The sequence below is a fragment of the Macrosteles quadrilineatus genome, unplaced genomic scaffold (assembly GCF_028750875.1).
Source record: "Macrosteles quadrilineatus isolate MER2022 unplaced genomic scaffold, UCM_ALF_1.0 Scaffold_4__1_contigs__length_99947679, whole genome shotgun sequence".
Classification (NCBI taxonomy): domain Eukaryota; kingdom Metazoa; phylum Arthropoda; class Insecta; order Hemiptera; family Cicadellidae; genus Macrosteles; species Macrosteles quadrilineatus.
In genome coordinates, this window is record NW_026542597.1 from 84,815,447 (window position 1) to 84,835,409 (window position 19,963).

The 19,963-nt window shown below is 34.4% G+C and overlaps 1 protein-coding gene across 1 annotated transcript in view; it reads right to left on the reverse strand.

Moving 5' to 3' along the window:
• Window positions 1-4,927: 4,927 nt before the first annotated feature.
• Window positions 4,928-19,963, reverse strand: part of LOC128993543 (relaxin receptor 2-like) — a 34,491-nt gene continuing 19,455 nt past the window's right edge. Inside the window, exons 4-21 of the mRNA XM_054417514.1 lie at window positions 19,728-19,839; window positions 18,203-18,271; window positions 17,499-17,570; window positions 17,004-17,147; window positions 16,342-16,410; window positions 15,555-15,626; window positions 13,515-13,586; window positions 13,145-13,216; window positions 12,519-12,590; window positions 12,321-12,392; window positions 11,731-11,798; window positions 11,347-11,508; window positions 10,854-10,999; window positions 10,223-10,373; window positions 9,039-9,168; window positions 7,720-7,910; window positions 6,843-7,007; window positions 4,928-6,080 (exon numbers count right to left, since the gene is read on the reverse strand). Coding sequence (XP_054273489.1) covers window positions 5,929-6,080; window positions 6,843-7,007; window positions 7,720-7,910; window positions 9,039-9,168; window positions 10,223-10,373; window positions 10,854-10,999; window positions 11,347-11,508; window positions 11,731-11,798; window positions 12,321-12,392; window positions 12,519-12,590; window positions 13,145-13,216; window positions 13,515-13,586; window positions 15,555-15,626; window positions 16,342-16,410; window positions 17,004-17,147; window positions 17,499-17,570; window positions 18,203-18,271; window positions 19,728-19,839 — 1,991 coding nt within the window. The 3' untranslated portion in view covers window positions 4,928-5,928. The remainder of the gene's footprint in view (window positions 6,081-6,842; window positions 7,008-7,719; window positions 7,911-9,038; window positions 9,169-10,222; window positions 10,374-10,853; window positions 11,000-11,346; window positions 11,509-11,730; window positions 11,799-12,320; window positions 12,393-12,518; window positions 12,591-13,144; window positions 13,217-13,514; window positions 13,587-15,554; window positions 15,627-16,341; window positions 16,411-17,003; window positions 17,148-17,498; window positions 17,571-18,202; window positions 18,272-19,727; window positions 19,840-19,963) is intronic.

Sequence of the window (19,963 nt, forward strand, 5' to 3'; positions counted from 1 at the left end):
ATAGACAATAAGGCTATAAGTAAATCCATAGTAAATAAGAAATAAACCTTTGAATCAGTTGACTCTCGCAGTGACTTTAGCGTCGCTTGTACAAGACTACCCCTCTAATCACGTCACGTTGCTAGATGTACATCGACTTGCATTTGCATTGTGGAGGTGTGGACTGGAGACTCCCGACTGGAGATGGTTGTATGAAAATTCTTTACAAAGCCGAAAGTCGTGTCTTTTACCTGAGACCGATGATTGGCTTATAATTAATCACAATACGATGTTGTTTGGTATGATTGACTTTGCTTTGACACAAAACTTGGCATACCAAGCAAAACAACATCCACTGTAGCAAATCTCAGCCTTGAGTAGGTAATTGAATTAAAATCTATTGTGTATCTATACAGGGTGAATCTCGTAAGGTGTCCAGTATTGATTTCAGACAAACCGTTGGTCCTACGATGATGAAGTAAAATTATTTCCCACTAAACCAACCCCCCAGGAATACGTAAAAATATTTTTAACGATTTTTTAATACAGGGTGTACCAGAAACTGAGGGTCACTAGTCCGAATCTACGAAATATCAAATACAAACGTATATCATGTTATACATCAAATTAAAGCTCTTTTCAATCCAAACCATTTGGTGGAATCGGATTTTGATAATATTGATTCATCTCAAAATGGCGGCTGTTTTTGTGAAAAAATTAGTATTTTTTGAATACCCTGTGTTTCTTAAAAACGCAGATATCTTGATTCTGATCCAAATATCGCATTCCCTATGAGCTAAGACTTTATTTTGATATGCAACACTTCAATATTATCCCAAAAAAACAAAAAGTTTCAAAAATATCAGTTTTTGAAAATATGTACATAGCCAAAACTCAAAAATTTCAAATAGCACCATATGTCAAATAGCATATCATTTTAAAGGTATTTCAATTATAAGAAACTTTCAAATTTAAACCTCATGCGTATCTATTTTGGTTTTCAAAGTTATCAAAAAAACATGTTTTTCCACATTAAAACGCATGTTATTTATAAAACATGGTGGTAATAGTCAGCTGTTATTTAGTATTGTTGAGTTGTTTACATTAATTAGATGTTTCCATCTTAAGTAAACACAATGCATGTCTGAGCGGTTATTAGTTTTATTTTATTTCAAACAGTAATTAGTTTTCTTATTGTGTTAACTAGTTGGTTGTTATTTATGGTATTCAGTAACGAAGAAGCTTTTAATATGTTAATGGTTTTAGGTGAGTGTTTCCAGAACTTTAGTGCTGCCGAAAGACTGTATGCAGAGTGGTTTCCTATGATTTGCAACGCCAGTGCCGTAAAGATTTTGTACGTTTAGCTCAACGAGTAAGAACGACTGGAAACGTTCAGCCATCCAAAAAAAAGACTAAAAGCTATGCCAGTAAGACAGACAAGAGCACCGAATATTTTAGCTGCAGTAGAACTTAATCCTCATCTGTCTACCAAAGTTCTCTCAAGGGAATCCGGTATTAGCCAGATGTCACTGATGTCAGTCTGTAGGATCCTTAAGGCTAAGGATTTCCATCCATACCACATTTCGCTGCATCAAGAATTAGAAGCAGATGATTATCTACACCGCATTAATTTTGCTATTTGGGCTCAAAATGAAATTTCTAATGGTCCTAACTTTTGCTCACAACGTCATGTGGAGCGATGAAGCGACATTCAAAAGCAACGGTATCGTTAATAGACACAATATGCGGTATTGGAGCAGGAAGAATCCACATTGGCTACCGGAAGTGAACAATCAAAGACAGTGGACCCTTAATGTGAGGTGTGCGGTATTTAATGGGCAAATAATTGGTCCTCATTTCTTCGAAACGAATTTAAATGGTGTAATGTACAATGCATTCTTAAATGAAGAATTTCTCGAGCTGTTAAGGCCCATTCCCATCAACGTACAAAGAGAATGGTTCATGCAAGACGGTTGTCCAGCGCATTACGACGTTCGTCAAACTCTAACAGCGATGTTTGGTGATAACTGGATTGCGAGAGGAGGTCCCATCCCTTGGCCGGCTAGGTCCCCTGATTTAACGGTCATGGACTTTTACCTCTGGGGGAGACTGAAAGACATGGTGTATGGAACAGCTCCTACCACTCGAGATGAGATTAAAGAAAGGATACGGTTGGCGTGTAGTCATAGTCATAGTCAAGAATCTTTATTCATAGTATACATAGTTGTACATGAATAGTGTCAAATAAGTTTAAACTAATGCTTAAAACTATGATATCGCCATTTTCAATTCGTCTAAAGAATACAAGGACAGGTCCATTAAATATTCCTTGAGACGTTTTTTAAAAATGTTGGGTTTTTGTTCTGTTAAAATTTTCAAAGGAATAAATTTAAAAAATTCATGTTCTGCATTGACAGTCTTTTTTTAAGAGCTCTAATTTGTGTTTTCCAATTACAAAATTATTTTTGTTACGTGTATTGTAGTTATGATTATTTTCTTTAATTGGTGGAATAAAATTTTTGTTTTTGACAAACATAATACATTCAAGAACAAACAAACCATAAACAGTGAGGATCCTTAAACGTTTAAAGTGTTCTTTTGCAGAATCATCTTTGTTCATTTTTAACATAGCTCTGATTGATTGCTTCTGTATTGTCAAAATTTGGTCTAGATTCGAATTTGAGGTGGCTCCATATACACATATGCCATAAGATATATGGGATTGAATATGGGAAAAATAGATCATTTTTAAAACATCAACACTGCATAGTTTTGACATTTTTCTAATCGCACAAAGACCAGAATTTATTTTATTGATAACAAGTTTACAATGTTTCCCAAGACAAGTTGCTGTCAGGCCAAGGAACCTTACGGCTTCTGTTATTTCAATTGGTTGGTTATTTACTTCAATATTAGGATTGGAATTGTTTTTGTTTTGTTTTGTTTTGAATGTGACACATTTGGTTTTACTTTCATTTAATTTTAAATTGTGATTATTAAAAAAATCCTCAATACAAGCTATTTCTATTGTGGATAGCAATTCAACATCTTCTGCAGTTTTCCCAGATACTTTAAGATTAGAGTCATCTGCATAAAGATACAAACCTGTACATGGGGCAAAATTTAGACACTTTTTAAAATTTGTTAAGTAACAAATGAAAAGTAAAGGTCCCAGGACTGATCCTTGAGGTACACCAGATCTTATTTTGATATTATTTGAACTGTACGGTATTTTTATTTATAATTGTCTTTAGTGATGTGAGTTAAACCAATTAAGAGAGTTATACCTGATTCCAATTTTTTCTAATTTAAAAAGTAATAGTTCATGATTAACGCTATCAAACGCCTTCGATAAATCCATGAACACTCCCAACACGTGCTCACCCTTGTTAATTGACTCAATGACTGATTCGACAAAGCTAACAATCGCTGTAATAGTGGACTTATCTTGTAGGCAAATAAATGAAGAAGAAGTGCTGTAAACAACCTTCCTAAAAAGACTTTGAAATGGTTTTAGAAGTAGAGGCATTTGAGCATCTGTAAATAGTTTATCTAATAGCACCTAAGAATAACGGTAACTTTTGAAATATTTTATACACAAAAAGTTTGTTTATAGTGGTTTTGTAACAAATGTAACATAAAGAATATTTTTTAAGACAAGTTCTTTATTATTGTAGTTAAAATAAAATAATTGTATAACCTAATATTATTATTGTATAAAATAAGATTTACTCTATTCATGGGACTATTAAAAAGCCGGACCATAGTTCTAGGTGTCTGGCTGACGCGTGCGTAATATTGAATTTGCATTTAATCATATGTTAGCCCAAGTTTTGACAGATGGGGAATTAACACAGCAAATTAATGCGCATGCGTCAGCCAGACGCCTAGAACTATGGTCCAGCCTTTACCACCATGTTTAACAAATAACATGCGTTTTAATGTGGGAAAACATGTTTTTTGTTGACAACTCGAAAACCAAAATAGATACGCACGCATAAGGTTTAAATTTGAAAGTTTCTTAGAATTGCAATACCTTTAAAATGATATGCTATTTGACATATAGTGCTATTTGAAATTTTTGAGTTTTGGCTTTGTACGTAGTTTCAAAAACTGATATTTTTGAAACTTTTTGTTTTTGAGATAATATTGAAGTGTTGCATATGAAATAAAAGCTTAGCTCATAAGGAATGCGATATTTGATTTAGATTCAAGATATCTGCATTTTTAAGAAAAATACAGGGTGTTCAAAAAAAAAATTCACAAAAACAGCCACCATTTTGAAATGAATCAATATAATCAAAATCCGATTCCGCCAAATGGTTTGGATTGAAAATAGCTTTAAATTGATGAATAACATGATATACGTTTGTATTAGATATTTCGTAGATTCGGACTAGTGACCCTCAGTTTCTGGTAGCCTACACCCTGTATTTAAAAATCGTTAAAAATATTGTTACGTTATTCCTTGGGGTTGGTTTAGTGGGAAATAATTTTACTTCATCATCGTAGGACCAACGGTTTGTTTGAAATCAATACTGGACACCTTACGAGATTCACCCTGTATATACATATGAATTATACAATTTTGACCCATATGAATTTACTAGTCCAAAAATCCCGTTTTCAGGATAATAAGCCTGCACATAGATACACTGATGGACACAGATGCCAGGATTATTTGAGGAAACCAGCATGTTGATCCAAGGATCAAAGGAAAAAGCCCTCCAACACAACTTTCACTCTAAATAGCTTTAAAACACATTTTTACTGTCTAGGAGTTGAAATATATTTTTAAATAATTTATATACACATTTATCTTTATCTCAATAAACTTAGAACTTAGCGAGTTTAAATTATGACATTTCTCTTAATGGGCTATCATGCTTTCATGTGGTTTAAAACGGATGGATAAAAGGATACATAAATGTTAAAAACACTGCAAGTGGTGGTTTTTATTTTTACAATTTTACAATCACATTGATAATAGTTCATTACTGTCAATGTCTACAATTTTGATAACAAAACATTGCAAACCTTATTTTAGAGTAAAAAGGAAATGTTAGGATTAATATATCACATATGACAAAACTTGCTATTACTAAAACCACTGGCTAGGTAACTTATACTTGAGCTAAATGTATCTCAATCACCGTAAACACAACAAATAATAAAATTGTGTTTAAAAATCCGTACATAAACTTACTTTTACCAAAACCACTGGCCATGGTTAATACAACTGAATGTATTTCAATCACCACTAACACAACAGGGTAATAATAATACAATTGTGTCTAAGAATCTGTACAACATCAACCGTAGAAGTGAGAGAGAGATGGTAAAGATGGTACTCAGAGGTATACCAGAAGGAAGGAGACCATTAGGTAGACCAAGAATGCGATGGGTTGATGAGGTGACGAAGGACTTGAGAGGAATGGGAGCAGACTTGGAGCTGGCAGAGGATAGAAGAGCTTGGAGGCACATGGTTGGTGAGGCCATAAACCACCTAGGTTTCCAATGGCCACAGGAGTAAGTAAGTAAGTAATCTGTACAACATGTTTAACAAATAAAAAATGTCATTAAAATAATGTTACTCACGGTTTTATCAGTTAGTTTTTTTTTTTATGAAAAAGCAATTGGCTTAGGAGTAGAGAAGGGATGGATATACAATACCTAAGGAAAGAGTTCCAAGCAATTGCCAGCACAAAAAAAGTTCATGATAAAACTAACTGGACATTCCAGCCATTCAAGGGGCTTCTTCAGAAGAAATAAGTAAAAGTAGGTGTGTGAACTTTTGTGAGCTTTCAACTGAAACTCTTTTCTTAGGTAAGTTAATTGTGTAACCTTCTTCCTTGATATATCCAGGGTTACATAAACAATCTTAAAACATATTCTATAATCTAAGTTTGCTGGAACATTGATATTGTGTATTCAACTTTCAAGACACATTTAAAGTGCCTCTTCAGCATAAGTCTCAAGTTTGGATGTTTGCAGCTGCTTCACTGTAGAGTCGCTTTCCTTCCGTTCGCCAGAACTCTTTCTCTCTACTGACGAGAGACAAACGGCGTTACGTTTGTTGGATACCATCGATGATTCTGTGTCTGGAAAAACATTAATTATAGTTGAAAACAATGATTGTTATGAAATTGTTGTATATGATTTCTGGATTAGGACTCTGAAGAACTGAAGATGTTTAACGATCTTCCTCAATGATTTAAGAGATGTGAATCTGTCTTAGTGGAGGAAAATCTAAAAACAATTGTAGAATTTAATTTCTATAACTGCCTCTCTGAAGGTATCAAGTTCTTAACACGTTCAGTGCGGCATACCTTCAAACAGGCGCTCGCCAATGGCGGCGAGGCCCGGGTGAAGCCCTGCACTGAATCGGTGAACGCAATTGGCATTCAAATATTTCAGTCTGACGAATAAAAAAAGAGCAGCGGTGATTGTGCTGCATTAGCCCGAGAGTGTACGTAGTTCACTGAAACACCCAAAGGTAGCAGGACTGCCTGGATCCGTAGCCAGTGTCTTTGTAAAGTGGATTGAAAAAAGAAAATTGACGGAACCGGGACAAAAGCAACGGGATTTTACGGGAAATTTTAGTACCAACCTACACCAGACTAAATCTTATATTCTAAGCTACAGGTTGGCAACAATTATAACGTACCCCAGCAATGGCTGAGCTCACATTGAAGCAAGATTGTTGGCATTGGAGAAGGATGACATTTCCCGCCCCGCGTCAGTGGTGCCGGTACCGCGGGGCTTGAATTCCCGCCTCTAGCACTGAACGTGTTAAGAACTATCTACCACTAGAATTGTGCTGATAATTGAATTACCACAGCCCATAGAATGTTGAATCTCACCAGCACTTAAATGCTTCCTGGAACTATACAGACTCCGCCTAGTAATGATGCCCCCAAGGTTCTTGATGATCTTGCAATACTTGGGGGTTGTGAAGGTATACAGTAAGGGGTTGATGGCAGAGTTGACTGGCAGAACAAACACTACGACCCAAGCATACAGCGAACCTTTGGCAAAATACAAGGTTTATAGGCTATTCACAAGCAACTGTACTAGGCTCATAAGTGATCATTATAGGCCTTAAAAGGAGGATGATTGAAAAATGATTAATTGTGTATTTGAAAATATTTTGATGTGCTCACAAAATCTGGGAGGGACTAAGGCTCCATTTTGCTGCCTATGGCTTTGCAGGACTTGTAAAATATGTATGTAGGGATTTTACAGAGAGGTAGAATGTGATAGTTTGAAAGAAAAATACTAATAATTGTGAACCTTTCTGAGTGCAAATTCCTATTTTGGTTCTTTCAGTGTTAAAAACCTTGACCGTTTTACTGGTACAGAGGACACATTGTATGGTACACTTAAGTAGGGCAACGTACAACACTGCCCCCTCCCCCTCATGTGCTACAACACTTACAATGGAGGAAGACTCTGTGCCCTGTATAATAGGAGTTTCCGCACAGTGCTCGCCGCTCAGGCTCTTCCTTGTTCATCACAAGTATATTCCTAACTCAACAAACTAAAGCTGAACCCCACGGTTGTTCCATAAGCAAGTTTTCTTTGCACCTTACTTCTATATATCTTATGTCGATGATAAAATCGGTTAATAAATGGCGGAGGAGTTCAACCGACAAAGTTTCATGTCGCGTATTAATTATATAGATTATTTTTTTAATTACAGTTTTAGTTTTCCTGAGATTAACTAGCTTACCCCCTTACCTGGAATGTGAACTCTACATAAAGCGAGAATTTTTATGACAGTTATCGGAGCCCAACAGAGGGCATCGGTCAACACGATGAGGAAAAAACGAACAGCGAATTCTGAATCCCCCAGACTGATGGTGGTGGCAGTGCGGGTCTTGACTATACTATGGAACATGGCTGAGTAAACGATCACCATCAGAACCATGCTGTAACAAAAGTGATCAATGTGAGGAAAATGTGAAGTCATGCATTGTGAAAAATTGATTCCGGCTTGGTTTGAACTAAATTCTTGGTCTTCGTGTGAGAGTCGTGGAAAAGTATATTCACTATTTACGAAAATAGACACTTCAGTCATTCTATGATGTGACATCCTCAGTGGCCATGCTGAGACTGTCAAAACTGGGCAAAATTACTGTTTTGTAAATACCGATTTGAAGCAGCTCTAATCGGAAGACTAATTTAGAAACCGGACGCTTAAGCCTCCAAAAAGATACTGAATTTTAAGTCCGTTTTATATTTTTCACCACTTTTTACAGAAAGTAGCTTAAGTGTTTTTTTTTTTTTTTATAAAGGAATCTTTAAAGTCACTTGGAGTAATGTAAATTTACCTATCAGTCTAATGCAGGGTTGCCACCTTTGGCAAAAATCGGAGAAGTCCCCCCCCCCTTCTGTCAGGATTAACGAAAGCTAAAGGGACCAAAGTCGGGACAGTCCCAACAGAATCGAGACGGGTAGTAATCGTAACGTAAATCAAATCCAAACATTGGAAAGGGGGGGCATGTAAACATTTTTTTTTAAGGTGTAATATAAAAAATATGTGCTTATTCAGTTGGTTCTCAACAAAAAAGCTACACAGTAAAATGTGTTGAAATATTAACTCTAAATTTAACATTGTTGTGATTGTATAAATGAGGCAATCCAAATAGCAGGTACCGGTATTTGACAGTTTTTTTTAGTATTATTTGGCAATCCGAAGGCTATCATCTACAATGAAACTTCACTTTATATTTATTATTGGTAGTGTGGGGAAAAGTGTGTCATGCACGAGTCATCCGGGGAGGTGTTTACAATACTCGCATGAACTGCCCCAATGTCCAAGCCTCGCATGGGATCTCTCACGCTTGTATCGTAAACACATACTTACCGGCCTTGTAGCCGAATATAGGCCCGCCTGCTATTTTGTGATTAAACAAATGCTAAAATGACATTACTGTAAAAAAGATGTGGCTTCCAGGAGGCTGGCCAATGGTTTAAGATCCGCAACAGTAGGTAAATCAAGGAGACAGGTTACAACATACAGACTAGTTTTGTTTAAATATTTATTCATAACTTACACTGTTGTGTTGACACCAAGAAAGACAAAAGCCGAGTACTGCCATCCCATCAGAAACGGTATGTCAATGTGTAGCGGAAAACACATCCCGTTGGTTCCATAGAATCTCGTAGAATTCTTCCCGTGTAGCACTAAAAGTTGTAAAAGTGACTGTTAATGGATGTTTTGAACACAAATATCTGTGAAAATTGAATAGTAGGTTAGCAGACCTTTTTTGAACTCATAAGTTCAAATAACTAGTCATATATGACTAAAGAATACTTCGTTAGTAGATATTTATTTGGTTAACAAGACTAAGCAACTTTGTACTTAAATACTGTAATAGGAACATTTTAAGGCAAATGGATTCATAATGAGACCCTATGAAGTAAACCGTAACTTATAAAAATGATTGTTTAGAAACCAAGAGTAAAACGTCAGAGTCGTTCAACCAAAATAGCATCTCAGTTTGTAAGTCAGATATTAAATAAATAAAATTGCAAAATAAATCTTCCAAATGTTTCATGAGTATAAGGGGTTATTAAAGTGTGGTGACTTTTTTGGTACTGGCTTTGACTATTAATACAACAGTATACAATAATCAATGGTACCGGTAAGGCAGCTTTATTTACTAAATAAAAAGGTGTTTCAAGAGTTTATCACGTCAAACTGAATTTAAATGATTTTTCCACATTCATCCCATAATTTTTGTTGCACATATAAGATTTTTGTAAGATAAGTAAGATGTTGTTTTTTTTTATTCAAATTTGTTTAGCTAGCTTATGTGTACTTATCGTCACCTGCAGGGGCACAAATGGGGGCCATGGCACTCATATAAACAAAGATAAAACAAATATAAAGTAAAAAATATATAAAGTCTATGCCCTGAAAGGTTTTAAACAGATTTTGTCGACAATTAAGTATGTCATAATCTTTTTTATAGATAATTCTAGCTTTCAGACACCCATCAATATGTTTTAAAGCATTTTACATTACTTGTTTGTGTAGGAAGCAAGGAAGGTATTTTCCTCTCTTGGAAAAAGAAACTGGTTTTCTCCAGAAGTAAATTCCTGCGATCACCCAAGTAAGGATTTGGACTGAGGTTTGGATAACCGAAGAGTTTAAAGTATTAGTATCTTGTATATTTAGTTTTTGAGTCAAGATAGGTAAAATCTGACCACTTTTGAATGATTTATGACCACTTACCTGGGGCCACAGCTACGATGATCCCTACGGCCCAGATGGTAGCCAACGAGTAAGTAGCTGTTGACATGTTTAACTTCTGATGGCCACTGAAGGGGACAGCGATCAACAAAAACCTCTCCAGACTCAGGAACGCCAGGATTAGAACTGAAACCTAATAACACACATTACTTTTTCCATTAGTCCAGAAAATAGGTGTTTATTGGACAAATATGGTAGTTCTCGTGCAGGATTACCAAGTAGGGTATTCATACATTTTGGACGAGTAACGTACCTACATTTCTCTACTCTAAATTAAACACTAAAATATATATAAATCCATTATATATTCCCACTGACTAAACAACTTAACAATCAATACACATAACCTCTAAGAGAGGTTATGTTTTAGTTTATAATCACTCATTGCCACATAATCAGCTAGTGTCCAGTGAAAACTCATTACCATACAGTAGTATGTAATGAAATCCCCATTTGATTAAACAAGCAGGCAGCAACCGCTGTTTTCCGGGCTAAATCCTTGCGTGGAAAGTTCATTAAAACCGTGTATGGCAAAAAAAAAAGAGTTTCTGATATTCAAAAAGAATACAATTGACATTTTGCATAGTAACCAGGGTTGAATTTAGATTCAGACCTCAGACGAGACCATAGCTGCGATGCCGCTGAGCGTACAAGCAACAGAAGACATCCACTGGTGAGCGTGGTTGTTGTAACTCCCTCTATAGCTGAGATCCTTGTAAGCAATCATCACTAAGTATACACCCATCAGAAGGTCCGATACTAAAACACAAAGTATCACATCGATGATTTGTCTTTTTAGAACTTTTAATTTTTTATGTTTAAGAATTCAACATGAACGCAATATTAAATGAATTTTCTTTTATGTGGTGAACTTCAACCTTTGAATATTTCAACTCAGGTGAATAAATTACTAATTGATTGATGGCTCTAGCTTGCAAAATCGTATCAGTGGTAAATTAATAAATAAGGTTTTTTTACAATACTGAAACTAATTGTTATCAGCTTTTATTTTAAAATTCAGCCTCAGAAAAAGTTAAATTGAATGCTCTGTACAAAAACATTTCAACAACTACATTTCCAATCAAACCCATACTGTATACAGATACCTGCTAGATTCCGAACGACAAAACTCAAAGCTTGATTTTCATCTCGAGCGGTGAATCTTCCCAAAATCACCAAAATATTTGCGACGCAAGTAAACGTCGCGACCAACCAAACAGTTATACGCTGTATGGGTTTGGATAGTAAGTTCTCAAATGAAGATAGACCTGGGGAAAAATTCACTAGGTTTAAAATTTCTATGTACATGTAGTTATACAATAGCGTACTAATAGCTAAAATATTAAATTGTTGTCATACTAACTGATTTCTTTTGAAAGTACAAGCACAAATAAATTAGAACTGTACATCTTCTTAAAATATTTGTTATAAAGATGTACTCATATATAAAGATGTTGTTGTATATGTAGGTTCGTACTGGTTGTACATACCATCAGAGTTAGGTGAGCATTTAGGAACATTTGGTGCATATGTGCAATAGTAATATTGTTTGAAGTACCTAAAAACAAACAGGGGAATGAATTTATTACAATCTTATTTTAACAATCAAAACTAAATTAAGTAGGTAATCAAATGGTTATAAACTTAGAGAGCTTTCTCCCATTAGCTTTTCAAAAATCCTATGGGTATGTGGTGAGAATACTATATTATTTTAATGGATAAAATAAAATAAAATTCAGTACCTAATATTTTAACCGCAATTTTTACAGCATTGGGGTTTGTACAATTTCTTTAAGAGTTAAAAGGACCATAACAAACTAAACTTTAATGGAAATCACTTGAGCCTCTTTTGTAAAAAATCTGATTTTTAGTTATTTTATGGGTTTTAATGGGAAAATCACATACACACAGACATCCCTTAAAAAACACTCTTTTAGATTCAGTGGGACCCAAAACTGACATTTCCACCCAAAACTCAAACTGGAGAATGTTGACAAAATTAATACTAATTCCATGTACTACTATCAAAGTGGGAGAAAGTAGCAACGGATACAAAAAATCGGTAACTATAATTACTTACACAAAATCGAGTTTTCCCATCCTTTGAAACATTGTTGTATCAATGTGCTCGATTTCAATATCTTGTAAATCCCTGAAAAATATATCCTTCAAATTTACAAACATACAGCATAAGTAGTTATGTATTTCAATATAACTTATAGCATGCAATAAAGAATTGATTTCAAGATAAATTGAAGAACAACCGAAGACTACTTACAAAGAAGATAAGTTTCCAAGAGGATCAAACAACTTGCCTGGAACTTTCTGAAGTGGGTTGTGTCCCAACATTCTGGAAAGAAAAAGATAAATAAAAAGTTGTTTGAACATAGATTAAACAAACTCACTTTAGATCTATCACCCTTAAGCGGAAGACAATATTAAGGAATTTTTCCCTATGTTACCTTCAGTGTAGAGTTCACATCTTTTTGTTGTTCCAATAACCAAACTATTTTACCAATAGAAAAGTTTATTCATCTTGTATTACAGTAGAACCTTGATAACAAGACTCTCATGGGGATTGATAAATAAGACTTGTTATCAAGGTTGACTTGCTTATCAAGGTTTGTGAAATGTGATTAGAGGTTTAAAGTAAATTACAGGAGATCAAAAAATGAACTTGTTATCGAGGCTAACTTGTTAACAAGGATCTATAAAGGTTCCACTGAGTTTGTAATACTTTATTTTGTTGGCCTTTGGTCCTTGCCCATAGTCTATTCTTTAGTGATAAATTATTTAGTAATTAATTAGCTGTTTTCATCTATATGTAAATATTCTATTTTTATATTTGTTGTTTAATCTCCTGAATACTTACCAAAACTAATAAAACTATAAATATTAACTTACAGTTTGTCAAGTGATTGTAGGTAGGAAAAGACCTTTTCATCTAGAACATGAAGACAGTTATGGGACAAATCCCTGTAACAAAGTCAATTAATTGGTATAAAATAATCATTAAGGGACATTTCCTATGAATTTGTATTTGAATGCCTTTAACATTTTTACAATTTTCAATTCTCACTACACTACAATAGTTGCTTAAAATAGTTTGGAACATATAGTCTGGCAATACTCACAAAACATATAATAACATATAATTCACATAACATATAATATAGGCATAATTTTATGCAGTGAAACAATAAAAATGCTCAGTTATCTATTTAATTAAGGAGAAGGTATTTAGCTTAAAAATAAAGAAATGTGTGTTACTCACAAATAATCCAGATTCCACAGTTTATGGAAAGAATTTTCTTGAATGTACTGCACCAAGTTGTGTCTCAGATCTCTGAAAAATGAAAAATGATACTGGTTTTTCTAAGATGCTAACACTCTTATAACTTCATAGAAATAGATAATTTGCATATTAAGCTGTAAATTAAATAACAGAATAGCTCCTGAAGAAGGAAGTCCTCCAAGATAGAAAAAGATTGTTCTTGTCTAGGGTATAAAAACACACATACAGCGATTGGGAGCGGAGCGAAGTGGCACGATTTAGAGCGACAAAATCAAGTAGTAACGTGCACACAAACAGCTGTTGCGAGCTTAGTAGTTAACTTTGGAACAATCTTGTTTGTTTTCAAAGGTTTAGGAGCGGAGCAACGATCTTGTGGAACTTTTTAGTTCCATTTTCTGCTTTACCAAGTCTGTTTCAACTTGTTTAAGTTTTGAAAGAATGTAATCAAAAGTTCAAGGTAGACATACGCATGTATTATACAGGGTGAATAAAAAGTCAAGACCCCCCCCCCTCTAATATTTTTCCAAGTAAATATACAGAGATATCCTTTTGGTGGTCGAGCAATCTTAGCAGGAAGTTTCATTTTATCATTTTGAAATTTTTGAGTGTCCCCCCAAAAGGGGGGATTTGGGGGGCAACTCAAATATTTTAAATGTAAACCCCCTTCAAGTGACATCTCATTTTAAAGTGTTTACAAAAACTTAAAGAATTGTGAAAACTAGAGGTCGCTATCTCTTCTCTATCCAAAATGGTAGCCCGTCAAATGTTGTGGAAAATCAACGGTAAAATTGTTAATATTGGCTGCCATTTTGGATAGAGAAGAAATAGCGAGCTCTGGTTTTCACCATTCTTTAAGTTTTTGTAAACACTTCAAAATGAGGTGTCACTTGAAGGGGGTTTACATTTAAAATTTTTGAGTGCCCCCCCCAAAAGGTCCCCCTTTTTTTTGGCGAATCCCCATTCGGGGGACAACTAAAAATGTTTCAATAGAAACCCCTATCAAGTGACACCTCTTTTTGAAGTGTATAAAAAAACTTAAAGAATGGTGAAAACCAGAGATCGCTATCTCTTCTCTATCCAAAATGGCAGCCAATATTAACAATTTTACCGTTGATTTTCCACAACATTTGACGGGCTACCATTTTGGATAGAGAAGAGATAGCGACCTCTAGTTTTCACAATTCTTTAAGTTTTTGTAAACACTTTAAAATGAGGTGTCACTTGAAGAGGGTTTACATTTAAAATATTTGAGTGGCCCCCCAAATCCCCTCTTTTGGGGGGACACTCAAAAATTTCAAAATGATAAAATAAAACTTCCTGCTAAGATTGCTCGACCACCAAAAGGATATCTCTGTATATTTACTTGGAAAAATATTAGAGGGGGGGGGGGGGTCTTGACTTTTTATTCACCCTGTATGAATCGTGATTCATGCTTCTTAAGAACTGGAAACATAGTGATATTCACCATGCACCTCCCCTCCTTCATTCACTTATGCACCCACTCCGATCGGTTTGAAGCAGGCAAAATTAATATTTTTAACCACGTGTTTTCGGTGTGCTGAAAATGGCGTTTTTATTTTTTGTCCTAGGACGCTAGGCAGTTTTCACATTACTTCAAGCTAGCCCTAGTGGTTGCAGAATTATCACTTTAGTTAAAATCTATTGGTGATTTGGGGGATTTGAATCTGAGACCTCGTCATGTCAGATAAAACAGAATGGTTTAGAGTTGAACAAAGGAAGATGGGAAGACAGTTCAGTGTGGGACAAAAGGTGCAAGCAAGGAACTATGCATCCAAAGAAAAGTGGAGATTAGGAGAGATCATCAGTCGAGTGGGCAATGTCATGTACAGAATAAAAATGGACAATGGATTGATATGGACCAGACACACTGACCAGATCCTCCCTCAGGGACTGAAGTTTCGCGATCATAAACATTAGTAGCAGTATACTGATTATGACGATACTAATTTAAAATTTGATAATTAATTCACACATGAAAAATAATTACAAATTACTTACAATTCTGAAAGCTGGGGAAGTTCAGAAAAAGTGTCGTTCCGTATAGTTTGTATATTGTTGTGGGCAAGGTTTCTGTAAAAATACAAGTAAAACCATTATCATAGTTGTATAGTCAAATTAAATAATTCATATTCAATTACTTTACTCATTGCATGCTTATTTTTTCAAACTAGACTACAAGGGTGGTTCAATGAGTCCTTCAAAAAATATATAAACACCGTTCATAGTATTGCAAATGGTTTGTTTACAGCCAAATTCACTATTTAATAAACAGCTGACAAAGTTTCTGCGAAATCATCAGCTGATTTAATTTGTTTTGTCGATTTTGTAAACAAACCCCTGTGCATTTTGAATAATAGAATAAGTGAGTTCTGAGTGGTTATAAAACATTAACATTTGAAACGTTTAAAAATCCGGAGATCAAAAGCTGAGTTGGATCAAGTTCATGGCACATTTTGCTCCTGCATTTGCAACTGTTTACCAGGGCCATCCTTAGGATTGGTGGGGCCCAGAGCAAATGTGGTCGTGGCACCCCCCCCCCCCCCCCCATCAGTAGTAGTTGCATTCGCATATGTTAATACTTAGGTTAGTACAAATGCCCAGGGCAGCTTGCCCCGTTTGCCCCCCCCCCCCCCCTTCGGACGGCCCTGCTGTTTACAACTGGGTAAATGAGTCTGAAAGTGGCCGTATATTGACGCAAGATTAACCCCGTTCAGGAAAAGTTAAGGGTAAAAAATCTCTTCATGAACAAAATGAAGGAAAAAGAAGCAATTTTTTTGTAACTTACAGCATTTTTAAAGACGGCAGGAAAGGGAAGGACTCGTGCTCCAAAGTAATTTGGTTGTGCATCAACTCACTGAAAAACAAAAATCCATAGAAATAAAATGTATCTGTCTTAGTCGGTGGCAATCCGTCTTTCTTTATGTGTGGACCATTTTATTTTGAACATTTTTTTTTCTACTATTGTTGACAAAACTGAAGTTTTTCCTTACTCAATTTGTATTAACTATTCTGTTTAGGTCTACTAACAGATCATCAATAGCTTCAATGCAACAAAGAATCAGCTGAGTTATGTATAAGACAAAAGTGCTCTCGATTATTCTACGTATTTATTACAAAACTTTGTATTGCTTCAAATTAAAATCATACTTGAACAGTGAGACCTTTAATTTCCAATTAAGATGAATATGTACGTGTTTCCCATATATAAGGTTTCAGTCAGTTCGCTGGACATGTTACAAACTTATTACAGTTTATCTTCAGCAGCATTCTTGAATAAATCACATTATGCAATTTTTCCACAGGCGACATGTCACATGTTAAAAACATGTCCACCATGAAATTACTACATTTGACACCTTATATAGCAACCACCTATTTAGATCTTCATCTTATGATCGAATACAAATTTATAGAAAATCTAAAAAATTAACAAATCTCGTTACTTACAGCCATTTTAGTTTGACTAAGTCCCGCCAAGTGTGCATGTTCATAAACTGTAGTTTGTTGTGATGGAGGAAAAGCCACCTCAATTGTTTCAATCCACAGAATAAACATGGTGGCAGAGATACCAGCTCATTCCTCTGTAGTAACCTAAACAAAATAATAATATGGAACACTTTACGGTTAGAATCAAGAACTGTTGGTTAAATAGGGGCTGTCAAGGCATTTTAGCAAATACAGAGGGAAAACAATAATTGTTCATGTGCTCAAATCTGTGTGTATGTATAAATTCCTAGTGTCACAAATCTTTTGTGGTCACTAGGGGATTTTTTCATATTTTACTTTCTTCTATTAAGTCCCAAAAATCCACTGTGTGGCCAAAGCAACTTATAACAAGTTAATGATAATAATTCATATATTCAGTATAGTTAATGCTATTGGTCCTTAAACAATATTTAATATTTTATTGTATGTATATATTTATTACTACACAATACTTACAAGTTTCTCAGTCTTGTTTGGTTGTTAAACGCTTTGTCAGGTATTGTTTGCAGGTTGTTTCCTTCCAAATGTCTGAAATTTTAGTTACATTTGTTAAATTTTAATAAAACCAATTTGCATTTTGTCTTTGTGAAATAGTTTAAAACTGAGGATCCAAGGTAATTGACACAATTAATAAAATCCTAGTTATACATTGGTAAAAGATATTTACTGTAATTAAAATATCAGAGACTCACTAATTATCAGGCTTGAAGGAACCTTTTGTTGAAAAGAAACAAGTTTAAGGAAAGAAATTCAAAGTAATTAAAATCCTTAAGAATTCAGCCATTCAGAAGACATTTAGTTGTTCTTCATATTCTAATACTAACTCAAGTTAAAGAATTCACAAAAAAGTATGGTAAAAGTGTTTGAATAAACTCAAAGCTTTATAAACTGCTATGGGTATTTCAGTTTAAATATTTTATTTCATATTTTTAAACTAATATTATTTAGTAGATACCATTAAACAAATACACAAATGAACAATTAAGAATGTACCTTAGTATCAGTATCTGTTTTCTTTAACATTAATTTTTGAATACAAATTTAAATGTATAACATTAAATGTTCAAATTAGAGGGTATATCTTTCAATTTAAAAATGTTTGCGGTTTAAGCTAATTAGAAGCACATATACGAAATATCCGTAATACCTTTGATACTCACATGACAGTAATACAGCAGAACTTGGCGAACGAGTCTTGTGTTAGAACTATGGAGTTGTTTGCTAAAATCCTGAAAACAAAAACATGATGATGTTATTAGACTCTTCAAGCTTGGCAATGTAACTAAAAAATTGTAATTTAGTTCATTAGTTCCATATTGAATCTAGCAGCAACAAAAATAGCACAGATTGTGTTTGTGTTGCGTTTACAAAAACTTCCAACAAAACTTATGAAATAATTACACTTTTTTCTAAAAGAAAATTTTGATATTCAACGGATTTTTTTTAAGATGTTTCAAATCAAATATATTTATTTCCATTCGGTACAATAAAGTACAATAGGATAGGTCAGATTGCATTTTACAAATTGTCATGAAGCAAATTAAAGTAGATGTAAATATAAAATTAAACTTAAATTATATAGTATATAGAACAAAACAATTCTAACAATTCTAGGTTTCAATGAAACCTGCGGCAAAAGCTTATATGGGAAATTCTGGACCCTTGGGTCTGGCAGTGGCAGACCCAGCCTGAATTCCAGTCAACGCCTGAAGTATTTTCAGGTACCCTGTGTGGATGTGTGGTACTTGAGTACCTACGTTAAAAAAAACTTGCAAAAATAAAGCACTCTTTATATTCCATTCTATGGAAATTCTAAAATTAGCCGGTGAAGATATACAAATTGTTGAGAACACTAAATTTCTAGGATTATACATAGACAGTAAATTAAGCTGGAATGATCATATTGATCATGGGGCAAATCGAATGTCAACAGGCCTATTTGCACTTTATCGATTATCAAAATTTTGTAAACTTGAATCCCTAAAATTGGTTTATTTTGCTCATATTCACTCACATTTATCCTTTGGTATAAGTATTTATGGAGGAACATCACAAGCTAATTTAGACAGAATTTTAATTCTCCAGAAAAGAGCAATACGCATTATGTTAAATTTGGATTGGCAAGATTCTGTTAGGGAAAAATTTGAAGAACTAGGCATAATGACTGTATGTATTCTATGACTGTAAAACCATTTTATTATATCTATCAATGTATATTATATACTGTCCAAAATTCAAATAATGTCTCACTGGTAGGGGATTCTCATCAATACTGTACCAGAAACAGAAATAACTATGCAACACCTTCACATAGATTAAGATGTTTTGATAAAAAACCAATGTATATGGGTATAAAATGTTACAATGCTCTTCCAACAAAACTAAAGGACTATACAAGGACTACAAAATTTAAAAATAATCTAAAAATGTACTTTTTAACCAATCCCCTGTATTCAAAGAACAAATTTTTCCTCTTACATAATATATTAGAATAAGAACTTCTTCAATAGTGATTATATCTTGTACTTTTTTAGGATTAAGCATTATGATTTTGATCCAATGTAATGACGCCATTCGTGCACATGTTTGCAAAGTATGAATAAAGATGATTTCATTTCATTTCATTATGTGAGAAATTCTCCAAGAAAACCAATTTAACCAAATGGTGATGGAAGTCCAACTTACATTTTGCTTACATCCTGAGATACTTTCTGAGGTACGTCAGTCAACCCTCTGTCCTTGCACCATAGAGCCGTCTCGTCCCCACAGTCACAAGTCGCTGGGTACGATGCCAACTCTGAAAAATATTACTTATATCAACATGGACTCCAAGACACCAAGTTACACCAAAAGTGAACCTATAAATACTGTGACTCGATTATCCAACATAAATCAATCACAACAAGGTGGGATAAGTGACC